Genomic DNA, 22,492 nt, shown 5'->3' with positions numbered 1-22,492 from the left:
TTTTATTTAATTTTTTTAATGCTGTAACAAGCTCACACACTCCAAAGCAAAACACCCCAAAAATCTCTGTAGGGTTGACTTCTTTTTTCTTCCTCCTCCTCCTCCTCCTCCTCCTCCTCCTCCTCCTCCTCCTCCTCCTCCTCCTCCTCCTCCTCCTCCTCCTCCTCTTCTTCTTCTCCTCCTCCTCTCCCTCCTCTCCCCCTTCTCCTTCTCCTTCTACTTCTCCTCCTCCTCTTCCTCCTCTCCTCCTCCTCTTCCTCCTCCTCCTTCTTCTTGAGTTGACTTTGTAGACAGCTTGCCAGAAGTTTTCCATGCCGCCTAATTTCATTATGGAAGTGCAATTTCAAAGGACAGAGAGATTGGGCCAGAAAGGTCGATATTAAGGTCAGGGCTGGACAATGTGAGAGCCCCAATCCAAAACTGATTACTCCATTCAGGCCTCTTGTAATAAAAGAGGTTGATTTCCAGGGGCTTTGGGTCATCCATTCTCCTGGAAGGCTAATGTTCCCACAGGACTTTGTCCATCTTAAACCCAGCTGTTAATTTAACTCCTCCGCCAGCAGAAAAATCTGCAAGCGACTGGGCTCAATTACTAAACCCTTTGAAAATCTTTACTCCCATGAATCTGTGTTCTGGGGCGAAATTAATTTGATCCAGAATCTACAAAGAGAGTTTTAATTTTCAGGGAGTGGGGAGGACGGGTCGTCAGGGAAAGGGCAGAGGGGAAGGGAAGATAATTCTTAAAGGGGAAAGAAATGTCAGCCCACAATCGGTGGTGGGGGAGGTGGGCAGCAAAGTTTGCACATACACCCCCCCCCCTTAATGCAACTTTTGACAGGGGGTTTCTGCAGAGGGTGCAACGTTCAGCAAAGGTTTGGCCAACGAGGAGAGGGCGTCCACATGGGTTGAATTTGTGACAATATTCAGATGCTTCAAAATTAGATCCGTTTGGTTTTAAGCCAGGATGAAAGACGAGGAAGAGGACATGCATGCTTGAGCTGCAAGGACTGAGTTCACATGTCACGCCTTTTGAGTCTCGGGATAAGAATATCACGTTCTGTGCCTCTTGCTTCTTAAAGGACCTTGCCTCTGTTGCTTGCATAGAGGTAGTCCTTGACTTACTAGTCCCTGATCCAGTTCTACAGAGGAATTATTGAGTCTGTCATCTGCACCTCCATAACTGTCTGGTTTGGCTCTGCAACCCAACAAGGCAGACACAGAGTTCAGAGGATCATTAGAACTGCAGAAAAAACAGTGGCTACCAACCTGCCTTCCATTGAGGACCTGTATCCTGCACGAGTCAAAAAGAGGGCTGGGAAAATATCTACAGACCCCTCGCATCCTGGACATAAACTGTTTCAACTCCTACCCTCAAAAGGACGCTATAGAGCACTGCAGACCAGAACAACTAGACACAAGGACAGTCTCAAACCGGGGTCATGAAATTGAGGGAGGTCAATACCTTCCCCCCCCTTCTTTTTCCTGAGATATTGTTTGGCTTTGATTACAGCACCAGATTTATTCCAACTATTCCAACATTCCCAGGGGAGATGGACGGTTAAGAAATATGAAATACCAATAAATACGCAGGACAGCAACCTGCATGGAAGCAAGATTGTTGATTAGATAAACGATTTCAGCTCCCCTCTCCCCCAACTTTGCCCCCCTCCAGGAGTAAGTTGGAAGGGCAACAACAACTCCCATCATCCGCAGCCACGACTAGGGCACCTGTATTCCTTGGCACGGCCCCTTTAAATCTGGGCATCGGTGGGCGGGGCCGAGCAGCTCTTCCCGCCCTATCCGGCAAGGCGACTACCCCCGAGGAGGCCACGCCCAGCCTGGCCCGCCGGTGACGTCATGGGATTTTTTTTTTTTTTGGACAGCTCCGGGCCCCCTTGTTCTCTCTCTCTTTTCATTGGCCGCGCCCGGGAGGCAGGCCCTCCGGAGGCGACCAATCGTCTTCGCCCGACCTTTCAAAGGAGGGAGGGGGGGAGGCTCTTCCCACCCTTCTACACACACACACACACACACCACACACACACCGCCGCAGATCCTTCCCGTATTTCTCCCTCCCGCCTCGCCCGAGGAGCGGACTCGAAAGGCAGCCGAGGAGGAAGGGTGGTGGGGGGAGTGGGGGTAGCATGCGCCCCTGGAGCCGTTGCCGGGCGACCCCGCGGCAGCTCTTCCGCCTCCTCGCGCGCGGCTCCTCTCCTTCCGGCCGGCCGCGGCCTAGCGCCGTCGCCATGGCAACCGAAGCCTCCGCCGGCCTGGACGAAGCGCTCCGCCTGGCCGTCCCGCCGCTCCCTCCTTACGAGACCCGCGAGAAGGCGGCGGCGCCGGCCGGGGCGGCGCTGGAAGAGCGGAGCGCCGAGTTCATGCGCTTCTACCGGGCGCTGGGCGAAGGCGGCGGGCGTCGGGCCGAGCTGCTGAGGCGCCTGGCGGGGGACTTCGGCGTGGAGCACGGGCGGGTGGCGGAGGGCAGCGCGCGGGTGCTGCGGCTGCAGGAGGGCGAGCCGGGCCCGCTGCTCCAGGCCGAGGACCGGCTCCGCCACGCGCTCACCCCGCGCTACAGGGGCCTCTTCCAGCACCTGGCCCGGCAGGAGGGCGGGCTGCGCTTCCTGGTGGAGCTGCGCCGGGACCTGCTGGAGGCGCTGGCCGCCAGGGACGCCCCGGGGCCCCACGTCCGGGTGAGGATCAGGGGGGCATGGGGGGGTTCGGCAGGAGGAGGAGGGGGACTGGCCGTCGGTGCCAGGCAGAGGTTCAACAGGGCAACTTCTGGTCCTCAGTGCCAGGTTCATGTTCAACAGGAGGGGCTGAGAGTGGCAATTGGGGGCCAGGCAGAGGTTCAACAGGAGAGATTGGGGGCAGTAAGGGACAGGCAGAGGTTCAACAGGACAACTTCTGGTCATCGGTGCCAGATTCACGTTCAGGGGCTGAGAGTGGCAGTGGGGCCAGGTAGTGGTTCACACAGGAAGGGCTGTTCTGGAAGTAGAGTCAGGCAGAGGTTCAACAGGAGGTGTTTTGGTCATCGGTGCCAGGTTGATGTTCAACAGGAGAGATTGGGGGCAGTAAGGGACAGGCAGAGGTTCAGCAGGAGGGGCTGAGAGTGATAGTAGAGTCAGGCAGAGGTTCAACAGGAGGTGCTTTGGTCATTGGTGTCAGGCTGATGTTCAACAGGAGGGGCCGGGGACAGTAAGGGTCAGCCAGAGGTTCAACAGGGTAATTTCTGGTCATCGGTGCTAGATTCACGTTCAACAGGCGGGGCTGAGAGTGGCAGTGGGGCCAGGCAGAGGTTCAACAGGAGCTTCTGGTTATTGGTGTTAGGTTGATGTCCAACAGGAGGGACTGAGAGTGGCCATTGGGGGTCAAGTAAAGGTTCAACAGGAGATTCTGGTCATTGGTGCCAGGTTGATGTCCAAAAGGAAGGGTTGAGAATGGCAATTGGGGGGGGGGGGGGTCAGGCAGAGGTTCAACAAGGGAGGTTCTGGTCATTGGTGCCAGGTTGATGTTCAACAGGAGGGGCTGTTCGGTCATTCAGAGGTTCTGCAGGGAAGTGCTGTGATGGTAATCATTCCATACAGATGTTTGGGGGGGGAGGGTTGCCCTGGCAATGGTACCAGGTAGCACCTCTACGGGTTGTGGCAGGGGGTATGAAACCCCCCCGCCTTGAGTAAGAGGTTGGACTTAGAAGACCTCACAGGTCCCCTCCGGCCCTAGGATTCTAATGATGCCAGGCAGAAGTTCAATTGGGAGGAGCTGTGGTAGTGGTGCCAGGCAGAAGTTCCACAGGGGCTGTGCTAGCAGTGGTGCCAGGCATATGTTCAACAGGAGGGATTGTTCCGGCAGCAATGCCAGTGAGAGGTTCAACAGAAAGGTGCTGCTCTAGGAATGATGCCAGGCAGATGTGCAACATCTGTTCTGGTAATTGGTGCCAGGTAGAAGCTAGGCAGACATTCAACAGAAGGCATTGGTCCGACAGGTATGGGTTCAACAGGATGGGGCTGATCTCATAATGATGCTATGGAGATGTTCAGTGGGGGTGGGGCGGCGCACAAGTTTGATCAAAATAATGAAATATACACACACATATATATATAATATATTCTCTCTCGCTTTCTCTTTCTATATCTTATCTATCATCTAATATGAATATATATAGTGAAATAGAACTTTGGTGTTATTTGGTAATAGGAGGGATGGCAGTTTCTAAAGATTTCTTTTTCCCAGAGGGCAAATGTTTCAAAAGTGTAGATATTTTCTATTTATTCCTGGTTTGTTTGGGAACAAAGTGCATTGGGGAACAGGAGAGTTCAGCTTGTAACTGGAGAAAAATATGTGTGGCAGTGTGCAGTCTTCGATACCCTTGAAAAAGACAGGCAGAACTAGAGCAAAGTTCATGCGTTAGTGCCAAATTTCTTTGTGGCAGAACAGCACATGTTGTTGATGTGGGAGACAGGGCATAGCAGTGCTAAGAATGAAATTTGTCCTTGGCAAGAAACATTGTGCTTCAGCGAGGAAAGGTGGTTGTTTTTTTAAAAAAACAAAATAAAATCTGCATAATTATGCAAGCTGTGTCCTTAACAAGTGCTTTGTTTTTTTTTTCTTCCTTCAATAGGGTTTGTGGTCAAAGTTATTCAGTTATACAATTGAGAGGCTGCGTGACTTCACAAGATGGCTTACAAGTTAATAGGAGAAAAATTCTAATAATAAAAGAATAGACCATGTACATCCAGAAGACATGCACTTGGCATTTAGTAGAACAAAATTATTTCTGTTCTGTATATCATGTAGAATAGTTGGCACTTATAGTTTGAGAACAGTAGTTGTAATCTAACTCAGAGGATGATCAGATCTCTATTTTTTAAATTTTTTTGCTCGTGGTTAGTTTCTTTTGTTATCCTTTGTGACTGTATCCTTGAGATGAACTCTGGGTTTTTTTTTTTTTTTTTAAACGTATAGAGAAATTTCTTGCAAGAGCCTAGTATAATATTTCAGTTTAGTTGAGTTATTTGTATGGAATTGACACCTTCCAACTTTTCTGTAGTTTCATAATTTTAATTCAGCTTTTTCCTTTTTTAAAAAAATAACTGCGTTTTTCCAGCCCCTCATAGCTACCCAACGATGGTCCCAGATCGCATTAAGCATGTTTTTCTGTCTCTTGCATAATCCCGTGGCGTCTCTTTTCAAAAAGCAAATTTTGTATAAGCTTCTTAGCACCGTGTTATCAGGGAAAGCAGCTTCGTCTATCTCTCAAACCTCCATCATCTAAATATTTTTTTTTTCCCCATTTGGTGTAATCTAAAGATCCTGTGGTTTGCCTCGAGATAAGGCAAGCTACAGGATATTCCAGAAAAAGGAGAGCAATTAAATTTTTTGCTGAAATTGTTTTGAGGTATCTTTTCCAAGCTTCATCTCAAGTGACCAATGTAGGGCATGAGTGCACTGTGGGCAGGACGCCACACAAAATCACTGCGGAGTTGTAACCTTTGCTCCACATTCCAGGTTCTTGAATGATCCTGTCAGCTGCTTTGGCAATGCCTCGGTGTAGGATGAGCCCAGGAGCTGAGGAGGTTCACACACACACACACCCCTCTTGCATGATTTCTTTCTCCTCTTTCATCATGGCCACCCTTCTAAGCAGTGCAAGGTCTTTGTGACCTTACGACCGCAGATGGCCCTGGAAGTTGCTAAGCAAGGCATTCGTTCAGTGCGTTGCACACGATTTTGTTATTTATTTTTCTTCTTTGCCGTACTTGCTAAACAAATCGCTGTGGTTGTTAAATGAATCACCAGGTCGTTAAGCGAGCTCTGCTTCCCCTGCTGACTTTGCTTGTTGGAAGCTGATTTGAAAGGTTGCGAATGGCGATCATGTGATCCTGGGATGTCGCATCTGTTGCACATCCCTTCCTCTTGGCATGTGTCCCAATTTGTCTGACCACGGGGATGCTGCAGTGGTTGTGAGCACAAAGACCACGTGCCAAGTCATTTTTTTCAGTGCCGTTCGAGCAGCTACCAAACCAAAAACACGGTTGCAAGTTAAGGACTATAGGTAGTCCTTTACTTAACAACAGTTCATTTAGTGACCATTTGAAGTTACAACGGCACCTGGAAAAAAGCAGCTCGGGACAGTTTTCCACACTTAACGACCGTTGCAGTATCCCCATGGCTATGTGATCAAAATTTAGACACTTGGCGACTGGTTCATATTTATGACGGTCGCAATGTCCCGGGGTCACGTAATCCCCTTTTGCAGTCTTCTGACAAGCAAAATTAATGGGGAAGCCAGATTCGTGGCAAGGTAATTCGTAAAACGGGTGAAAGCTCACTTAAGGAATGTTTCGCTTAGCAACATCAATTTTGAGCTCAGTTATGGTCGTAACTCGAGGACTACCTGTATTCGTATGTCGCAGTCATAAACAAGATTGGTTTGGCCATCAGGGAAATTCGAACAGTTAAGAAACAACCCAAACCGTACATGATTTGCAGCTTTGCTCTTTGCGAGAGGAAAAGGTGAAGGTCGTCCAAGCCAGTTTGTTTGTTTGTAGCTCTGGGCGTCACAGGTTCCTATTCAGGGAGCGAACACATCCCTCCAACACTCAGACGTCAGCAGGGAAGGTTAGCATTTTAAGGTTAAATAGCCAGTGGGATCACGAGCAGCGGTGCAGGAAAATGACTTTGCTCCTTGTCGACTAGTTGCTAAGAAACAGAAAACGTCTTTCCTGCTGAATTTGTAGCGGAGGATAGATACCTGTGACCTAGGTGCAGGTGTTTCTGCTTAGGCATGTCCACCGGCAGAGTTCAACGATGGAATATATAATAAAAAAGAATATTTTTTAAAAAAGAAGGTAGAAAGTGCATCTGGGCAGTGCGGCGGACAATCTATTTTTATGTGTCAAGGAGACCTTGCTTTTCTTTTTAGGCGTGATGTCCCCCTAAGCCCTTTTTAAAAACTCACGGCCTATAAAGCTCCTAAGTGTCTGTGTGGTTAAAGTAGTCGTAAAACGTGGACAGCACATGAATACGCCGGTCTCGGGGCCCCCACATTGAACCGAGCAGCTAAGGCTTTGTGAGTCAGGCAGGATTTTAGAAATTCTAGGGAACACTTAAGCGAGAAAACTCACCAAGAGAACTTTTCATTGTTAGCATATTTCTCTGTGGCATAATAATATCTTTGGAAATAATGCTTTCAAGTTAACAGTCAGAAACCGTTAATTTTGTGAACTATTCCTTTGAAGAATAGGAATAGGGGCCAGATGGCTCAGGGGTCAAAAAAAACCCGAGCTTGTCAGGTGGAAAGATGACAGCCTGGGTTCGAGACCTGAGCTGCTCAACAGGGTATGCTCCCGTTACCTGCCTCAGCTCCTGCCCATCTAGCAGCTCAAAAGCATGCAAATGCAAGTAGATGAATAGGTATCACTTTGGTGGGAAAGTATCAGGCCTTTGGCGTATAGGACCACAGAAGACAACGCTGGCTCCCTCAGCCAAGAAACTGAGATGAGCACCACACATGGGTGTCAAACTCGCAGTGTGATGTTGCTGTCGTAACATTTTGCGATGTTTTTTCCCTTTGCGGAGCTGGGGTGGGCGTGGCCTGCACGTGACACATCCGGCCCGGGTAACACAGCCTATCCCTGCTCTAGAGTCAGACACGACAGGGAATATCTTTACAATTGAGGACTATATTATACCTTAAAAACCTGAGTATTATACTGTATTCCATGGCTGCCTAAGTAAACATGCAATTGCTTATGTTTCTGTCTTTTTCTGAATGAAGGTAGTAAAGAAAAATGAACTTTTTTTTAGAATAGAATTCTTTTATTGGCTAAGCGTGATTGGACATACAAGGAATTTGTCTTAGGCGTATATGCTCTCAGTGTACATAAGGAGAATAAAATACATTCATCGAGAATAAAAAGATACAACACTTATTGATAGTCAAGGTTACTCATAAGCTATCAAATCGTACTAGGAAACAAAAACAATATAAATTGAAAGATACAAGCAACATGGTTATAGTAATAAGTGGGAAGAGATAGATACTAGTAAGGAAGAGAAAAGGAACAGTAATGCAGCCTTAGTGAATAGTTTGACTGTGTTGTGGGAATTAGTTGTTAAGCAGAGTGATGGCATTCGGGGAAAAACTGTCCTTGTGTCTCATCGTTCTGGTGTGCAGTGCCCTATAGCGTCATTTTGAGGGTAGAAGTTGAAACAATTTATGTCCAGGATGTGAGGGGGTGCATTTTTAATATCAGAATGAATGACCTTTCGCTATAAAATGTTGACTTTTATAAAGAAAGATTTAAGGAACTCCCCCTCCCCCTTGTCAAGAGAGTTTAAAATCTACAAGAATTGCAAATTTTCCGAAAAAGGCAGGATTCAGAGATAGACCATATCTGAACCACCTTTAAACAGTCTCTTCTAACCCAGAAGGTTGCACATCTCTGGTTTATGATATGCCATAAAACAGTTTGGAGCCAGTGTACAAATCTAATACCGTAGGAGAGCAAATTAAAAGATGCTTTATGATATAAAACCTTTTATTTTGAATTTTTGGGATAATTCTTTTGGCGGAAGAAAGCTCTCTAGTATTGCTTTGTTTAACACTTTTGTTTATTTTAATAAAAGTATCGCCACAGATATTTCTGCTTCCCTCAGGTTGCTCTGAGATCACAGTTCGTGAAAATGTTAATACGTTTTTTCCCCTGCCAGTAAACCTTTTAAAAGGGGAGGTTGACTTGAGTTAATTTTCTTCTATGGAACATTTGTCAATCTAATGTGAAATTACTGTTTTCGAAAACAACAGCAGCAAGTCATTTTATGTTTGCTTGTTTAAACTGAGATGAATGGAAGATGAATGCAAAAGCTGTTTATTTCATTCTGCTTCCATCCAATTTGCAAACACTTAGTTCAGCCTCTCATGGTTTCAGAAATTAATACCTATGACATCTCTGCTAGCAATACAGTCGTGGAATAAGGAAGTGTAACTTGTAAAATGTTAGCAACAAGGGCTTTAATTGTTCTTTGTTCATCAGTTGGCTTAGATGGCTCAGATTAGATCTTATATCTGTGCATATACACTGGTTATTTTTTTAAAAAATATACATGAATTATTTCTAAACTAATGCTTATGACAAAGCAATGTTAGAGAACGAAACTGGCATTCTTTTAAAACTTAGCAGCTGCGCTAGAAAATGCTTCTGAGGTCTTTTATATTCTAGAGATCTGGTGCGATTATGAAATAAAATAGAAGAGAATTCTTTATTGGCCAAGTGTGATTAGACACACAAGGAATTTGTCTTTGGTGCATATGCTCTCTGTGTACATAAAAAGACAAGATACATTCGTCAAGAATCATAAGATACAACACTTAATGATAGTCATAGGGTACAAATAAGCAATCAGGAACCAATCAATATCAATATAAATCGTAAGGATACAAACAACAAAGTTACAGTCATAAGTGGAAGGAGATGGGTGAAAGGAACGACGAGAAGATTAATAGTAGGGCAGACTTAGTAAATAGTTTGACAGTGTTGAGAGAATTATTTGTTTAGCAGAGTGATGGCGTTCAGGAAAAAATTGTTCTTGCGTCTAGTTGTTCTGGTGTGCAGTGCTCCATAGTGTCGTTTTGAGGATAGGAGTTGAAACAGTTTATGTCCAGGATTTGAGGGGTCTGTAAATATTTTCCCAGCCCTCTTTTTGACTTGTGCAGTATACAGGTCCTCAATGGAAGGCAGGCTGGTAGCCATTGTTTTTCCTGCAGTTCTAATTATCCTCTGAAGTCTGCGTCTGTCTTGTTGGGTTGCAGAGCCAAAGCAGACAGTTATGGAGGTGCAGATGACAGACTCAGTAATTTCTCTGTAGAACTGGATCAGCAGCTCCTGATACTACACAACTACACAAATGTTTGTGTAGATGAAATTGTCTGCAAGTCTTCCCTAACAGCTTTTAGATGTTGAGTGAGGAGACCTCTCTGATATCCAAAAGCAGACCTCTCTTAATAACTTCTCTTCTCTGCTTGTAGGAAATGAACGGAGTACTAAAGAATATGTTGTCAGAATGGTTTTCCACTGGATTCTTAACCTTGGAGCGAGTTACGTGGCAGTCTCCCTGCGAGATTCTTCAGAAGATTAGCGAGTAAGTGCCAAAGATTGATGAGCCGTGCGGCACTTCCCCAAGTTAAAGCAATCTGGTGCCACCTGATACACATACATCATCAAGATTACGTTGCTCTGTTGATTGTCCAGGGTTAACCTTAGTTTAAAAGAACAGCAAAACCTGCAACCTTCCATCTTCTTTATATATTTTTTTTTTAGTAGCGAAGCTGTGCATCCTGTTCGAAATTGGATGGATATGAAGCGCCGCGTTGGATCCTATAGAAGGTGTTACTATTTTGCCCACTGTGCAATACCTGGAGAACCCCTGATCGTTTTGCACGTCGCTCTTACCGATGAAATATCCAGCAATATCCAGGTACCGTTGTTTGGCTTTTCCTTGGGACCAAACATAGCCTCAAATTTTAATCTCAAGTTAATATTAAGAGGAAGGAAATTCTTTAAAAAACACATATAAAGAAAGCTTATAAAACAGCTTTTTTTGTCTATGTAGATGAGCTCCATAGAAGTCCTTCCAGTTGCCCTTAAGGTGTTTGGGCTGATATCACTTTAAGAGCCTGTAATAAGAAGAGGCCTTGTTGGGGTGTATCTCTCTCTCTCCGTGTGTGCTTCTCTGCTGTAATTGCTGATTGCTGTTTGTTTGAGGTCTGACTGAAGTACGTGTATGTATATATTCTTTGTAGATAAAACCACTATTTAAAATACAAACCTCTGTTTACTGTATTTGCTCCTGGGTTGTCTCATATAGTCACACCGTGCGCACTGACAGTTTTTGAAATTATGGTATGTTTTGAAAGAAAAGTCCTGGGTTGCAACTCACGAGAGAGAGCAAGTCCTCGGTTGGCAATTGGAGCCGAGCTGAGTGTGCAAAATCTTCCCCTCTCTGCTGTGAGAGCTGGACTGTGGAACGTGAATCTGCTGGAATTCAAACCCAGATTGCCTCACTCATTATCTTAATCTTTCTCTAGGCCATAGTAAAAGAGCCTCCCACGCAAGAAGTAGAAGATTTGGACAGAATTACCACCGCAATTTTCTACTCCATCAGTTTGACTCAGCAGGGCCTGCAAGGCGTGGAGCTCGGCACGTATCTCATCAAGCGAGTGGTCAAAGAGCTGCAGGTAGGTGCCAAAAGGGATGTTGCCCCTGGAATTTAACTCCTTCCTTCCTTCCTTCTTTCCCTCCTCCCTCCCTCCCTCCCTCCCTCCCTTCCTTCCATTCATTCATTCATTCTGTCTTCCTTCCTTCCCTCCCTCCATTCATTCATTCAGCCTGCCTTTCTTCCTCCCACCCATCCTCCCTCCTTCCTTCCATTCATTCATTCTGTCTTCCTTTCTTCCACCCTCCCTCCCTCCCTCCATTCATTCTGTCTTCCTTCCTCCCACCTTCCATTCATTCATTCATTCAGTCAGTCCTCCTTTCCTTTCCTTTCCTTTCCTTTCCTTTCCTTTCCTTTCCTTTCCTTTCCTTTCCTTTCCTTTCCTTTCCTTTCCTTTCTTCCTTCCTTCCTTCCTTCCTTCCTTCCTTCCTTCCTTCCTTCCCTCCCTTCCTTCCTTCCTTCCTTCCTTCCTTTTTAAAAACAAAACAAAAATGCAGTTTCCTCAAACCAGCAGTGGGCAATTCATTTTCCTACTGGGACCATTGTGGAGGGCCGAACCAAAAGGACCAACATATTACTGTGAAGGCACATAGGTACACATGCATGCACGGATCTACATAAATTGAAAAAAAAAAAGAGAGTCACCTTCAGAGTAAAAGCAATGCAGTTGTATTGTATGCATGGTGTACACTTTATTTACATTTGATCTTTAATTTCCAGTGACCTCACAGGGGCTGAACAGGGACAGCCAAAGGGCCAGATGTGGCCCAGGGGAGGGGGGTCGTAAAATGCCCAGGTCTGCCTTAAACCAAATCAGTCAATTGAGTCCTTTAGTTCAGTGGGCTGTTAGAGCTTAGGTCTCAAATCTTCCAGCTCTATGAAAGAACAAAATGACAGAGTTGGAAGAAACCTTGGAGGCCTTATAGTCTGAGGTCATTCATTAATATTATCCCACTGCTTAACCAAACTTGGGTAACATGAAAGACTTGTACAAAATGTACCCAGCTTTGGGGTGGGGTTGGGACAGCATAGGAAGTTCCTGCCCAAAAATTTAACATATGAAGAATGCAGGTGAAAATCTTTTGGGCGTGACTTTTGAACCATCTCTTAGGGCTTGAAGTAAACCTCTCCCAAGTGGTTGTGGAAGATTGTGGGTTGTTTACTTAACACTGGTCCAAAGGGAGAGCATGTTTTGTTAAACTTTAGTTTTGAGGCAGGCGCTTTAGAAATTTGCTTTGCTAAAAGTGCAGCCTCCTCATTTAAATACCAAACTAAATTACTTGGTACTGCTCCATTTGCTGGGGTTCATTCCCTTAGATATTAATGTATTGTAATACATTTCTCACGGTTGAATCTCAAATATCCTTTGGGGAATAAACAATGTGGGGAAAATAAGATATATCATTATTTGCTTTGTTTTCTCTCATCTATTTGATTAATTCCAAATCATTTAATTTCAAGCTTCTGTAACTTTTAATTTCCCCAGAAAAAGAATATGTTATATTATTGCTGTCACGGATACATCAGAATGCAACCAGACAGGCTCTGGGCTTTCGAACTGCAGCGATTCAGATCTTAACTTTTTTTAGATTTGACCTTTGGAAACTGAATGAGGAAAAATTGGAACGGGAATCAGAATATTTTTGGGAATCAAAATATTTGCCTCCAGAAGTTGTGAATGCTCCAACACTGGAGGTTTTTAAGAAGAGTTTGGATAACCATTTGCCTGAAGTGGTGTAGGGTTTCCTGCCTAAGCAGGGGGTTGGACTAGAAGACCTCCAAGCTCCCTTCCATCTCTGTTATTCTGTTATATTTGTGAAAACTGTGTCCTTAGCGGGACGCTAATGCCAGTCAGTTTGCTGAAAGAACAGATTTGGCCATGCCATGGCAGCAACGTCTCTCTTAATCTAGTTTTTATTTCTGTCTGGGTCTCAAATGAGCACCACTCTACAGGCAGCCCTCGACCTACAACAGTTCATTTAGTGACCGTTCGAAGTTACAACGGCACTGCAAAAAAAAAAGTGACTTGTGGCCGTTTTGCACACTTATGACCAATGAAGCACCCCCCCCCATGGTCACGTGATCAAAATTCAGGTGCTTGGCAACCGACTCATATTTATGACGGTTGCAGTGTCCAAGAGTCACGTGATCCCCTTTTGCGACCTCCTGACAAGCAAAGAGAATGGGGAAGCCAGGGTCGCCTAACAGCCATGTGACTTGCTTAACACCTGCAGTGATTCACTTAACAACTCTGGCGAGAATGGTTGTAAAACGTAAAAATTTTGGGCTCCGTTGTGGCTGTAAGCCGAGGACTACCTGTATTGTAAAAGCTCCTCTTAAGACCAGCAGAAGTGAGGAGTAAACCTGATTCATTCTAGGGCAGCTGATGAGCTTATTGCTAATCAGGGCATGTTTTGTCTACCTTTATGAAGATGCTAGTATATTTTGCCTCTCTATTTCATGAATAAAACAATGTCCTCCCCTCCTTTGCCAGCCGCATTGTACATAACTGATAAGCTAAGTTCACATGCACACAAAGCCAGGATTTTTTTTTTTAAACATCATTTGTTAAACAAGCTATAATGGATTGGTTCACACACAAAACCAAGCTGTAATGAGTGCATTCACATACCTTAGAAGAGCTAAAAACAAACAAACCGCATAATAGCTTCGGATAATATGTGGCCCATGTGTTGGTTTTATGCAGTACTAATTTATTTTTCCAGCAGCTTATAGACTTCATGTTTTGTGAAGAATAGGGATTTTGGCATAATGTACCTTTGGGCCTCCAGGCCAGTCTACTGGTGCCTGGATTTTTTTTTTTTTAATGTAAAATGTCCTTTTTTTAGATGGCAGAAAATGCAATTTAGACATCATTTTCTTAAAGCTTTCTCCTTGTTGGGAAAGGGTTGAGAAAAGACCCCAGTGGAACAAGGAAATACATTTATTTTGCTTTTACATCATCACTGTAGTTAACACTGGAGGCGAAACAGCCTTGGGTCCTCAAATACAAGACCCGTGTTAGGAAACGTGTTTCCTAAATTTTAAGAAATATAAGGGCAAAATAAAGACAACATCTGTTTCTTGGGAAGGTAACCGAGTGTTACAGCTGTTCGGCTGCTCAGTTGTTAAATTTGAAGTGCTAGAAATGGGAGGGGGAGGGTTTTAATCTACTGAACAAAAAAATCTGTGTCTCTTCAGATTTCCCAGGGCCCAAGAAAAATTAAAAATCCTTAAAAGTATCTCCAGTATCCATGAGAAAATGGTTAATCAAAGCTTTTAGAGATGCTTTGTAGGTAGTTTTACTGCTTCTCAAATTGCGAGTATAATATTTGGGCAGATGGTATTTTATTAGGCAGGAATGAAGAAATCCTAAACTGAAATGTTTTACTTCTGCAGTAGGTTCTGAAACGAAGTTCTGAAATGCACATAAACAATAACCTGCTGATGAAAATAGCCTCATCTCAAACCTGTTTGTGCTTGCTGCTTTAAATGTTCGATGTTTAAATGTTCTTGTGATTTCCGTCCTCATTCAGCCATACCCAAAAATCTGTCTTTTTTTTTTGTTTGTTTTGAACACCTTGAAAATCCGCAGGTTGAATTTCCTCAGATCCAAACCTTCTCCACCTTGTCTCCCATCCCGGGGTTCACCAAATGGCTCGTCGGGCTGCTATGCTCACAATCCAATGAACTGAGCAGGGGAAACCTTTTCACGGATCCCGAGATGCAAGAAATTTCAGAGATCACGGGAGCCCCCATGGCTGAGAAACTGAAGCGCTTTTTCACGAACAACGGGTGGGTGAAATCGGAAAAGCTGGCTCGGGTCTTACAGCAGCCCCTCATGAGGCTTTGCGCCTGGTACCTCTACGGAGAGAAGCACCGCGGCTATGCCCTCAACCCAGTGGCCAACTTCCACCTTCAGAATGGCGCGGTGCTATGGCGCCTGAACTGGATGGCAGACGCCAGTCCCCGTGGCTTGACGGCCTCGTGTGGCATGATGGCCAACTATCGCTACTTCTTGGAGGACACGATGGCCAACAGCGCCACCTACCTTGGAACGAAGCAAATCAAAGCCTCAGAGCAGCTTCTGTCCTTGGTCTCCCAGTTTCAGCAGAACAGCAAACTTTAAATAATCTGAGCGAGCAAAGACTGTTCTAGCTAAACGGGAATCTTGACTTGGTCCTGCTCAGGAAGAAGTGGGCTGCTGATGAGCCAGTATGTTCTCTTCTGGATCTCATCAGGCTCTGCGGTTGGGTTGTCCTGGGTTCTCGATGCCTTGTGTCGCCAGAGAAGAAGACTCGCAGGGTTTCTTGTGGTGCTTCCAGCCGGCTGAATCTCAAGCTTTGTTGACCTCACCCTTAGATAAGTGGTGGCAATTTGTTGGTGGTTTCTGTGAAGTGCTGTTTTCCCTTGTTCTCAGTAGATCAATAGTCTTGTTTAATCTGCATCTTTGACAGCACTATTGAACCACTGAATGCTCTTGGACGTTAAAGGGATCAATATCAGAGTTACTAAAAAAGGGACAAGCAAGGAAAACATTTTTGCCCAAGTGGGAAAACAAAACAGCATGTTTATAACACTTCTTCAAGAACTTTTTTTTCCCTTTCTCTGCTGTGCTGAATTCCTGGATCAGGTCAGCTCAATAGTCTAGGGTGTCCTTGAACAGGGGGCTGGATTAGATGACCTCCAAGATCCCTTCCAACTCTGTTATTCTATTATATTCCATCTCGAGGGCTTTGGGGGCAACATTTGCATGGAAATGAGGCATTTGCTGCTATGAAACGGTTTACAAACTATAACGATTCAGCCATACATGGTTTGTTGCAGAAGTTTCAGAAACATAGTATTTAAAAACATATCAGATTAAGGAAACAAGAAACTTATGCTATTAAAACAGTGGGGAAATCCAATTTTTTTTATTACCAGTTCTGTGGGCGTGCCTTGGTGGGCATGGTGTGCCTTGGTCAGCATGGCAGGGTACTGTAAAATCTCCATTCCCTCCCCACTCCTGGGGGAAGGATATTGCAAAATCTCCATTCCCATCCCACTCTGGGGTCAGCCAGAGGAGGTATTTCCCAGTTCTCGGAACTACTCAAAACTTCCGCTACTGGTTCTCCAGAACCTGTCAGAACCTGCTGGATTTCACCCCTGCATTAAAACCTAAGGTTTACCATGTAACGGGACCCTTGTCTGTGGTATAATTATTTGACAGCTTTGTGCCTTAACATTTTTAGGAAAAGCAGCCAATTCTCTTAGATGGATTATCACTGCTGTGGATTACGGATGACCAAGTGGTTTGCTGAGATTAGGTTCAAAGTGAAGAGAATTTGCTATCTTTCCCCTTGATGTGTATGCACCAGCGTTTTAACTTAGGAAATTGAGGGTGTTCCTGAGTTAATTTGCTTAAATTCTGGGGGGGGGTTCTCTAGTTCAGGGGTGTCAAACTTGCACGGTCATGTGACATATCACAACTATTTCCCCTTTCGCTAAACGGTGTGGGCGTGGCCAGTGCATGAGTCATCCGGCCGGCAGACTGCAAGTTTGACACCTGTGCTCTAGTTCTTTTCAGGAATAATGGCAAATTGGATTTATGAAGTTAAACCAGGAGACACTGTAACATTCATCAGCGGACACAGAAACACGCCAGAGACTGGCAATGTCCTAATTAAAATTGCATGTACCTACCTGTTGGGGACCGAAAGCATAGTTGAGCAGAAGCATTAAAAGGGAATTAATAAATGAGCTTTGATGCTCAACTCGGGGTGGGATCTTGAAAAAGCTGCCAAAAGACAGCACAGCATCTGGTAGTTTGTCGGGGCAGGAAAAATCAAAACTGAAAAGGGAAACCCAGGATGAAGTTCCAGAACAGGACTGGGACAATTTGCAGCCCCGTCTTCCTTATTCATAGATAGAATAGTCTGAAATTGAATAACCGAAGGAACAGAATGTTCAAAATTTATATTTAACTGTTGGTATTAATGATAATTTATAATATTTATCTGGGTTGCAGCCCTGTTTTCTTGTTCATAGATAGATAGTATGAAATTGAAGAACCAAAGGACTAGAATGTGCAAAGTTTATATTTCACGGTTGGTATTAATGACAATTTATAATGTTTAGTTGGGTTGGTGTCTCAGCTGATTACTGAAATGGCATAATAACATCCTAAGTGCCTCCCCCCCCCCCTCTGAGATTAGAAGAAACGTCTGGTAAAAACAGAATAAACAGTGTCAGAATAAAACTCTCGAGTTTTTCCTTTTGATTTTCTCCATTACCTGCCGCACACCAACATCAGAATAGCTTCCCTGCAGATAATAGACATAATTTTCCACTCACCTCGGAAAATTAGGTCTAAATTTATGTACTCTTGTTTTTGGCTAAAAATGCCTGGTCTCAGAAATAAATTTTGTTGTGCAACAGAGCAAGTGGTCCCACTGAGCCTTTTGATTTGACTTCCTTCAAATCACCACGCGCATCTTGAGTGCATTTGCTTAATGACCTCTTAGGTACCATACGTCTTTATAATGTGGCGGCAGCTGAACTGAATTCCTTGCCCTTTTTGTAAAATGAAGAGTTTCTTCAGAAGGTCTAGAGAGTGTTTCTCAACCTTGGAAGCTTGAAGATGGGTGGACTTCAACTCCCAGAATCCCCCAGCCAGCTCTGCCAAGTGATTAAGCTACAAAATTAAGGATACAGAACTCCAAAAAGCAATACCTGTAATTAGAAAGGCTTTGGGCTATCTAGTTAAGAGTTTCAAAAATTATTACAGGCTTTAAAAGTGAAGTCCTGAAGTGTTTTTTTTCCCCCCTGTACAATAGGAATACTCATTACTTGTATCATTACTAGAGGTAGCATCTCTCCAGGAGCAATAAAGCTTAAAACGTGCTTATGTGGAACAATATAACACCACAATAAACCATCACACTTGTGCCATAACGGAAAGTGGGTCATATCACGTGTGGACTTCAATTCCCAGAATTCCCCAGCCAGCATGGGGATGAGATGGATGGTTGGATGGATGGATAGATGATAGCTAGCTGATAGATAGGTAGCCGATGGATGGACGGATGGATGGATGGATGGATAGATAGATAAATAGATAGCCGATATATAGATGGATGGATGGGTGGATAGATAGATGATAGCTAGCTAGCTAGCTGATAGATAGATAGCGGATGGATGGATGGATGGATGGATAGATAGCCAATAGATAGCCGATATATAGATGGATGGATGGGTGGATAGATAGATGATAGCTAGCTAGTGAGCTGATAGATAGATAGCGGATGGATGGATGGATGGATGGATGGATGGATGGATGGATAGATAGCCAATAGATAGCTGATATATAGATGGATGGATGGGTGGATAGATAGATGATAGCTAGCTAGTGAGCTGATAGATAGCGGATGGATGGATGGATAGCCAATAGATAGCCGATATATAGATGGATGGATGGGTGGATAGATAGATGATAGCTAGCTAGCAGACAGATAGAGAAAAAGAATAGGCAGGTCTGATGGATCATAGTACTTTCTGATTTTTGGGAGCTACTTCAAGCTACTCAAATCACCTTTAGGCCCACATATAACAGAAGGTAGATAGCAACAATAAACCCGAAATTGGTCTCCTTGGAAACCCAGTAAAATCTTTCTTGATCAAAAGATTCGTCAAGATTTCTTGACCTTTTCACATCGTCCAGTTCCAGAAACTTGTGCGTCTGGGAAGAATTTAGCATCCATCACTTTTAATGCTAAAACAGCCACTTTGCTCTTGTTTAATTTCATTACGTTGGAAGCTCTCAATCACTAAAAGAGGACTCTAGAAATGCTTAAATGAACCTTAACGGTGGTTTGAATGTGAGAAGAGAGCATTAAAAGCGACCCAGGGCTCTTCTCACCTTCCAATTAGCAACCGAAAAAGGACATTTTGAAAAGTGTTAAAAATAATAATAATAACAGTCAGCCGTCTGAACGGAGATATCTAAATATGCATTTAATTAGGCATTGTGAACCAAGGTGATAAAAGGAAACATTAGTTTTCAATTTTTTTGGTTCGACTGTTTCCCTTGCCAGCTGAAAGGGAGAAATGGGGGAAATTGTATGGGTGTTTACCTACATATTAGTTCTCCTGTGTGAGTTGAATGGGACATGCTTTTGAGAGCAGGTGAGAGCAGTTTTACATGTTGAGGTTTAAGGGTGCAATTAAGTAAGGAGTCCAGCCCCATTAAGTTCAAGTCGAGAGGTGCTCCTGGATAAATGCCGAAGGTTGGTTGGTTTCCAAATATCCAGAGAGCTGTATTGTTCAATTGGGGATGGAAAAATGCTTTCTTTGCACATAGTTACATTTGGGGATTTGGGCGGGGGAGAGGAGGGTCCACAGTCCTTTGATAAGCTCCCTCATATACTTCTACAAACCTTGCTGGGGTCAAAAATGGGTAGTGGGATTGTGTCACGTGGGGTCCTTGGTGCTCTCTGAGCTTGGTGGTTTTCTCGCAGACATTTCCTTACCACACTAGATAACATCATCAGGGCTAAAAAGGATACTGCTTCTTGTCCTGCCCTCTGGTGCTTTGGAGCATCAGAACATAAAATACGGTAAAGTAAGGAAGTCAAACCAAGACTTGTGGAATCATTGATCACGTAGGCACATGGGGACTATATTTTGCGAACCGCACATCTCACTTCAACAGATCTGTAGATTTGATGGATCCATGGATCCATATAAAACATGTCTTTGGGCGACTGTTTTTAATCAAAAGAGCTGCTATCAGACTCCTGATTTTGGGCTACCATACCCTAACCCAACTCTCCTACAACTATCCCAGGACTTGACGGGTGGATAAAAATGCCAAATCCAGTCTAAACATCTGGCTGATTGTGCCCCGAACCAGGTAGTCCTTGACTTACAACAGTTTGTTCAAAGTTACAACGGCACTGAAAAGAAGTGACTTTTGACCATTTTTTACACTTACATTGCAGCATCCCCAGGGTTGCGTGATTAAACTTTGGACACTTGGCAACCAACTCGCATTTATGACCGCCGCAGTGTCCTGGGGTCAAGTGATCCCCTTTTTGTGACCTTCTGACCAGCAAAGTCCATGAAGAAGCCGGATTCACTTAACAACGGTGTCAATAACTGAACAATTGCAGTGATTCACTTAATACCTGTGGCAAGAAAGGTGGTAAAATGGGGCAAAAGTCCCTTAACAGATGTCTCGCTTAGCACCAGAAATGTTGGGCTCAATTGTACGTCGTATGTCGAGGACTCCCTGTACTAATATTCAGCTTTTCTTCCCGTCGGGCTTTTAGAGAGAGCATCCATGTCTTTACTCAAACAGTGGCCTTCTTCGTACCTTCTTCGGTCTTTGATTCGGTAGTTTACCTCCTCTGCACCTAATTCAGCATTTTGGGGATGAGAAAAATGAGAAGCAGAGCTTCCTGGGAAAGGTTAATGCCTTCCTAAGCTCTTTCCCAATAAGCCGAAAAACAACCCCTTGCAATTTGCTGTTTTGCTCCATTAATAAAATTAACTGTAGCAGGAGAGTCAACAGCAGCAGCAAAAGCAACAAAAAAAGATCCCTTAAGCTGGGGAATTTATGAAGTCCTCATTTTCCTCTTATAGCTGATTTTGTTTCCATATTTTTCGGGCCGATCAGCATATGTTTGAAGCTTGTATCTCCTTCCCACCCCCCTCTTCCTTCCCTATTTGTTTGGGCTTTAATTTGTACCTTGCGAGTAAAATAAAAAGTATTTTCTGACACCTGTTTGTGTTTTCTGTTCTCAGGGGGAGGTGGGGAAATAATTCCTCGTAATCTACTTAAAGGATTTAAATGGCGTATTAATATTATCCCGTTTAGCTCTTGATGTTGTGCCATCTTAGAGTTTGTAAAACAGAAGGTGCCGTGATGTAGCTGCCTTCCGCATCCTTAAAACTGTCAAAGTCTGGGAAGTGTGAAAGGCAATCAAAGGATTTCATTAATCGATCCCTTCTCCGCCTATGGAGAGCCCCCTGTTTTGTTTTCTGGCCAGGCTTTATTTTCCCCCAAATGTGGTTTTAGGCTGAGAAATGACAGCGCTACTGGTCTCAGCCAGTCTTTGGGATGTTGCCCCTGAACCGAGGGCCTTCTCATAAAACGGTCCCTGAACCAAGGACCTTCTCCATGAAACTCCCTTAACCAAAGACCTCCATAAAACTGGTCCTGAACTAAGTACCTTCTCCATAAAACTCTCCCTGAACCAAGGACTGTCTCCATAAAACTGTCCCTCAAACAAAGATCTCCATAAAACTGTTCCTGAATCAAGGACCTTCTTCATAAAATTGACCCTGAACCAAGGACCTTCTCCATAAAATTGTCTCTGAACCAAGGATATTCTCCATACAAACTGTCCCTGGACCAAGGACCTTCTCCATCCAAGCTTCCTGAACAGTTATGACTGGAACTGTTAAGTAAAAGTGTTATTAATGCTGAAGTTCTGGAATAAAAGTTGTAGAGTTGGAAAGATGGTCAGGAGCCCAGCTAGCTGCATCATTCAGGCCTCCACTCTTACGACTGGAGTTCAACATAGCTACACCATCTCCTAAAAGTCCCTCCTTGGTGGTCCTTCCATCTGCCAAAGCCTGGTTCACATCCGGGTGAGGTTCAAAGCAATACTTTCCACTCGAATCACAGGCAGGCATAAAGGGCCTTTGCCTACTGGAAAACCCCAATGGTGTAGCATCATTGCCAAGTTTTGAACATGAGTGTTTCTCATTCCTGTTGAGAGCCATACTTTTGAGTTCAGCATTTTGCTGATCCTTTCTAATTGGATTACAGGGGATTAGTTGCTCATAATTTTGGAGGGCAAAAGGGAGGAGGAGGGGAAATAGCTGGCAAGGCTGCCTTGTTCCCTTGTGCTAGAGCTCAGACATCTGTTGGTAGACAGAACTCCACGGATGGCTTCAGAAACATGCAATTGCCACTGACCTTTGAAAGCTGGTTTAATCCGAGTCCTTGAGCCCATTGGTCTTATTTATTTATTTGCTTGCTCTCTCAGTCATTTATCTCTTTTTTAATTTGAGGACTCTCTAGTATTTCCAATGAAATGGATGCGTGGATCACATACAAAGTTAACGCAGTCTTAGGCTGCATTAACAGAGGGATAGAATCAGTGGTGGGATTAAGCTCGATTTGGAACGAGCTCCCCCTGGAGATACGTAGGATCCCGGATCTGCGCACCTTCCGCCGCGCGCTTAAGACTTTTCTATTTTATCAAGCTGGCCTGGCCTAAATCTTCCCCCT

General features: G+C 44.3%; 1 protein-coding gene across 1 annotated transcript; it reads left to right on the top strand.

The window, feature by feature from the left end:
• The first annotated feature begins 2,094 nt into the window (after nt 1-2,094).
• On the top strand, nt 2,095-17,620 carry MLYCD (malonyl-CoA decarboxylase). The gene is made up of 5 exons (XM_070953037.1): nt 2,095-2,687; nt 10,025-10,137; nt 10,317-10,473; nt 11,084-11,233; nt 14,807-17,620. Exons 1-5 carry the CDS (start codon nt 2,142-2,144, stop codon nt 15,338-15,340), a joined length of 1,500 nt encoding a protein of 499 aa, XP_070809138.1. The 5' UTR covers nt 2,095-2,141; the 3' UTR covers nt 15,341-17,620.
• Nucleotides 17,621-22,492: the final 4,872 nt, after the last annotated feature.

This window comes from Pituophis catenifer, unplaced genomic scaffold (assembly GCF_029215685.1).
Source record: "Pituophis catenifer annectens isolate HBS135680 unplaced genomic scaffold, rPitCat1.0.hap2 SCAF_13, whole genome shotgun sequence".
NCBI classification, from domain to species: domain Eukaryota; kingdom Metazoa; phylum Chordata; class Lepidosauria; order Squamata; family Colubridae; genus Pituophis; species Pituophis catenifer.
Note: the sequence above shows the minus strand (reverse complement) of the source record. Positions and strands in the feature narration are given on the sequence as shown.